The 5,566-nt window shown below is 29.2% G+C and overlaps 2 protein-coding genes across 3 annotated transcripts in view; both read right to left on the reverse strand.

The window, feature by feature from the left end:
* LOC108684789 (hydroxysteroid dehydrogenase-like protein 2) overlaps positions 1–1,468 on the reverse strand; it is a 3,868-nt gene extending 2,400 nt beyond the window's left edge. The window contains exons 1-3 of the mRNA XM_018189274.1: positions 1,308–1,468; positions 1,190–1,229; positions 193–356 (exon numbers count right to left, since the gene is read on the reverse strand). Coding sequence (XP_018044763.1) covers positions 193–356; positions 1,190–1,203 — 178 coding nt within the window. The 5' untranslated portion in view covers positions 1,204–1,229; positions 1,308–1,468. The remainder of the gene's footprint in view (positions 1–192; positions 357–1,189; positions 1,230–1,307) is intronic.
* A 1,106-nt stretch (positions 1,469–2,574) lies between these two features.
* The window catches only part of LOC108684790 (tetratricopeptide repeat protein 25), a 4,444-nt gene continuing 1,452 nt past the window's right edge, over positions 2,575–5,566 (reverse strand). The window contains exons 1-2 of one of the 2 annotated variants that reach the window (XM_018189276.1): positions 4,195–4,386; positions 2,575–2,877 (exon numbers count right to left, since the gene is read on the reverse strand). In XM_018189276.1, coding sequence (XP_018044765.1) covers positions 2,575–2,877; positions 4,195–4,359 — 468 coding nt within the window. In that variant the 5' untranslated portion in view covers positions 4,360–4,386. Of the gene's footprint in view, positions 2,878–4,194; positions 4,387–5,566 lie in introns of those variants that run through there. The other variant, XM_018189275.1, reaches the window with a different exon arrangement.

Below are 5,566 nucleotides of genomic sequence, written 5' to 3' on the forward strand. Positions count from 1 at the left end.
TAATAATTTCATTAGTTTTAATATTGATATTTAACAAATATAAAAATAATTTTAACAAATATAAAAAAAATATTAAACTTTTTATTCATAAAAATCAGTAAGTATTTTTTTTATCTATAAACCAATACCTATAAATGTATCGCTGTCAGATTGTACCATAAACCCAAATCTGAAAAATTAAGCGATAATTACTTTCAGAAGCTGCCGTATAAATAGTACCCGGTAACTTTGGATGTGGTTCAGCAGTTTTTGCAGCAATAACAACATTTGCACCATCTTTCGCTGCTTTCAAAGCTATACTCTTCCCAATACCTCTTGAAGCTCCAGTTATAAAAATAGTGCGACCGGCCAACTTCCTGTCAAATATTGGTAATATAATCTTGTTCAACATTTGACACAACATTTATAATAATGTTATTGTTTATTTAAATGTATTATTAAATACTATATATCATTTAATAAATTATAAATTATGAGAATTATAAATATTATATTTATATTTATATTCATTTTTATTGTTTTATAAATAATAAATATTGTAATAATTCATTATATCTAAGTTTTAAAATGTAAATAGTAATTTAATGTCATAAATATAAGATAAATGTATCAATTAGTGGACACGAATCAATTGTTGGATAAAAGAATAAAACATTTCAAATATTATGCTTTTAATGATATGTACAATTCCAAATATATTTATTATTAAATTTTTATAAACAATAAATTTAATCAGAGTCATATATATCATTAAAAACTTATAATATTTAATATTTATATTAATTATAATATTTAAAATTTTATATCACTTTGTTCAGTAAATTGAGTTATATCTACTAATTGATACATTTACATTATATCATTTACAAACATAAATTTTGTTTTTGAATAAATTTTTGTTTTCAAATATGCAAATAAATTAACAATTCTAGAATTAAGTAAAAAATTTCTAAACTTAAGTAAAAAATGAACAACGCAATGAACATTCTAATCTGTACAACTTATGAACAATACAATGACAAATTTAAACATATTTTATACATTATCATGTATTTATGTAAAAAAATGAGTTCACGTGGCAATCAAATAATGAAATGTACATACATAAATTTATACTACTGTCTGGTAATACTATTAAGGATGAAAACCTGCTGAATCATATAAGAACTTGAAATTACAAAACACTTACCCTGTATTAATCATTTTCCTGCCTTTTTGCAATATTCTAACTATAAAATGTTAATGTTTTCGTTAATACGTGGCCAAGTGATCGAAAACGGTATCACTGATCGGTCGATGTCACTTACAAAAGAACCTGGCTACTAGAGATGTAAATCACAATTATTTTTATTGCGTTTTGAATTATAGTTCCACTCAGCAGGTTCAAAGTACATCACACATCTTTAGAGAAACGCTCCCGAACGCATCAACAATCAATGTGACACAAGAGTCTTGACATTTTCTGTAATAAGAAATATACACACACACACACACACCACACACACACACACACACACACACACATCAGAAGAACACAAATCTTGATACGACATCTGTATCAACTTCAGAAAATGTTCCCAAAATGTCGGTAAATTCACGTACAATTATATCATAGTATTATTTATCTATGCGCGGTAAACTAATGATTATCTATACGATCTAATGCAATAAATAAAAAAATTAGATTCACTCTTATTAAAGAAATTAATATATGTATGTACTGGGTTAAGAAAATAATCTTTTTACAGTCGAGATTTTTTACGTGCACTATTGGTGCTTTTAAGGAGACGTTATTAGCGCTACTTCTGTCATTCTATCTTCATGTTTATTAGATGTAAAACAAGAATAGATTGATATAAATTGCGCTAATAACATTCAGCTAGAGAACGGCGTCAATTGATGGAGCAAAAATGAAGAGGCTGATTCTCTAAATCAGCGTTTTGATGCTAATTTTCTTGCCACCGTATTGGCTGTGATGCTGGCACTGATAGCATCGCAACCAATACGGTGACAAAATTCTAATTCACCTGGCAATCCATTATTTTTAAATATATAGCGTTTTCGGCCTGACCGAGTTTATACTAATCTGAGTTGAAGCAATGATGCTCTCCCATTGGTAGAGCGAGTAACATCAACCAATAGCGAAGCATTTTCTAACTCAAGTTGGTGCAAACCCGGGTCGAAAACGCTAATAGAATTTCATGAATAATGAACGCAGCACAGACTTTTGCATAACGCATAATGCATAATGCATAAAAGAATCAACCAATCGAAATTCTTTTTTTCTATAAAATGGGAGAAAAGAAAAAATTCTGATTAGTTTAATTCGTTTATGCATTATGCGTTATGTAAAAAAAAAGTTTGTGCTGCGGCTATAATTTATAGTTGCTTAAATATCTACTTTTTCATTGAAAGTTTTAACAATGTTTCAACAAATAAATCACATGTAAAATTATCGACTTTTATAAAATTCATTTTATAACGCATACATTTCTTTTTACATATTGTAATATATTATCGCATATACATGTATTATTAGAATAATTAAGGATCAATATGTTAGAAATATAACTGTTAATTCTTACGTAACACATTCTGTATCGCATTTTTCGCTTTTTGGACACCAAGGCGAAATTCGCCGAATTCCGGACGAATCCTCATTCCACGGTAATAATACACCAAACTCATTTCGAAATCACCGAGATGATAGAGAGCTTCCGCCTTACAGTATACCGCCTTGGACTTGCTAGAATCTTTAGGATTCAATCTTAAAGCTGCTTCAGCGTCGTTCAAAGCCTTTTGCGGATCACCCAGTAAAAGATAACATTTGCTCCGCGCTATCAAGGCGTTCTTGTCGTTTGGATTTAATTCCAGTGCCTGCCAGAATAAATTCTTATGTAATGTCTTTATTGAAATAATTAAAATTTTAATAATATTGTTAAAACACAAAGATATATAGTTATTATATTTATAGTAATTATAAACATTGTAAATTCTTTTTCATATATATTTTTAAATGTACATCAATAATTCTAATTTTTTTTTCATATATTATTTTTAATCTCTTTAAAATGTAACAAATGTTTATATAATTTAAATAAAAATATAAAAATCTACTTTAATACGTCATAGAAATATCTTCTAGTATTAAGTACAAATTATATGAAAATATTTGTGATATTATTTTACTTATATAGTTGCCATTCATCACCGAAGATTATATTGCAATAATCTTTTTGCCATATATTACAATGCAACTATAATAAATACAGTAGAAATATTAGGAGTGGGAAAAAGTTCGTAGCGTTTTTTTAATGTCATCTAATAGGAAATGCCACGAACTTTTTCCCACACCTAATATTATGGACAAATTGATGGACATTAAACTTTATGAGATTTGTGGATATTTTATTAATCTGAAATTTCTTTATGTTATAAAGAACTGAACTTTTTTTTATATTAGTCTCAGAAAAAATTTTTCGTAGAATTTTTCATAATTTTTAAATAAAGTTCAGAATTTTTTAAAATTAAAATAATAAATAATTTTATGATTTAAAAAAAATTCTTAAATTTTTTTTATACAAATTGGAACACTTTTTAGAGGTGTACCTACTGAAAAAGTCCTTCTCGAGAGTTCTTTATATATGTACATGTATTCTGAAATATTAAGAATTTTTTTCATTCCACGATTTCTGATAAAATCTTATAAAATAAGGAAAAATATTTTTTGAGAAATTCTAAAATAAAAAATCTTAGAATTTTTCAGAATTCATTTACATGAAAAATTCTAAGAAAAGATGTAAACTTTCTTAGTGTTGAAACGTGTTTCAATTCATGTAAAAATTCTGAGAAGAATTTTCACCATCATATCAAAGTATATAGATGTCAATTTTTTAAATTAACAAATCAATTATGTATATTATATAGAATATAGATTATGCAATCTTTTAAAAAACTTAGATAATATTTCTTTCAAAATCGGTAACGATAACAATCCCCGCAATTTATTACATCTGTTTCAATCTTATATAATATAAATCATTACGATTGATTTATTCGCTTATTACGGAGGGTCACGTTTATTCATGCGCGCATGCACGACCATGCACGGAAGACATAAATTACTTTCATCGATTATACCCGCCAAGAATTAACAAGAAATCACATCATATAATGAGGCAAGCGGGTAGAAACCTTATTAATGCAATTAACAGCGACATTAATGTCGCCAAAGCGCATCTCGCGTAGACCAAGCGTCAGCAACGCTCCGGGTTCGGTCTCTTCCGGGATTTGCAAACTCTTGCTGCGATCCTGGCGTTGCTTTATCTTCAGAGACTGCTTTATATCCGTGGTACCCATGTTTACAGCAGCTGCGCGATCCTTATCGGTGTACACCTCTTCCTGCCGACGACCTTCGCCGTCACGCTGGCGTCACTTTCTCTTCGACTTCTGTATTCTCATCTCCGACTCGATAGCAGTGTCAGGACTTTGCTTTTCCTTCCTGTCTTTACCTTTCTTCCCTTTATCATGAGCATAACGAGCCTTGTCACCACTCAATGCTGTTAGATGTTTACTCGAATGAACTTCTTTACATGGTTCTTCGAACTCTTGAGGATCCTTCGAATCGGAGCAGACTTCCACACGCACATAGCTTTGTAGCAGGTCATGGTGGTGCAAGCTAGGGTTTAGGATGTCCATAACGTGATGCTCCATCGCGCTCGTAGACATTGCGTTCTCAGCGACGATTTGCGGTACATCGCTCATCTTCACTCAATTTTAACAATATTTTATCTGATAATTATATTACAATATTGTACAATAAGAATTTACAATGATCTACTTTTAAAAACTCTCAATTCCTCTTTCATATATTTTTACTTTGCACAGCAAAAATCGAGGAATCCTCAGCTAGGAAACGCGAACAGATGATCCTTGCCTACGTGCCAAGATACGTGTGGTTGCCGACACCTTAAAATAGGTGACTCGTTTCCTTAGAAACGAGTAACAACACTAGCATAAGTCAAATATGCTAATTCTATCCTTGTAAGATTTAGAAATGTAAAAAAAGAACAAGAACACTCTGTATATTTGAATGATGTATAGAATATTCTTGAAATTGCTAAAGCTTGATAATGTATTTTTTCGGTTACTTATTTGGCTGTGTTCCAAATTCACTGCCAGCCTAAAAATTTATAGTTTATGTTACGTGACACTAGATTTTCAACATTGGCAGTGAATTTCATTATAACACAACCTTTTAAAGACAAAAAAGAAATCGTATAATTATAAAATCTTTTTTTTTTATATTTTTTTAGCAAATGCACCTTTTATAATTTTTCGGTCTACCTGTCCACAAAGAAGTCTTTTAAAATACGTCTAAAAAATTCGTAAAGATTTGGATTCTTAAGATAGATCCCACTACAGCACAAATTATTCCAGTAATATCCCAGAATATTTATAATAAAATCTATTACTACGTATTTTATTTAATGTTATATGTATATTTTATATATATTTTATATATTTTATACATATTTTATATAAAGCTTTATTAAATATTTTATGC

This window comes from Atta colombica, unplaced genomic scaffold, assembly GCF_001594045.1.
Source record: "Atta colombica isolate Treedump-2 unplaced genomic scaffold, Acol1.0 scaffold140, whole genome shotgun sequence".
Lineage (NCBI taxonomy): Eukaryota > Metazoa > Arthropoda > Insecta > Hymenoptera > Formicidae > Atta > Atta colombica.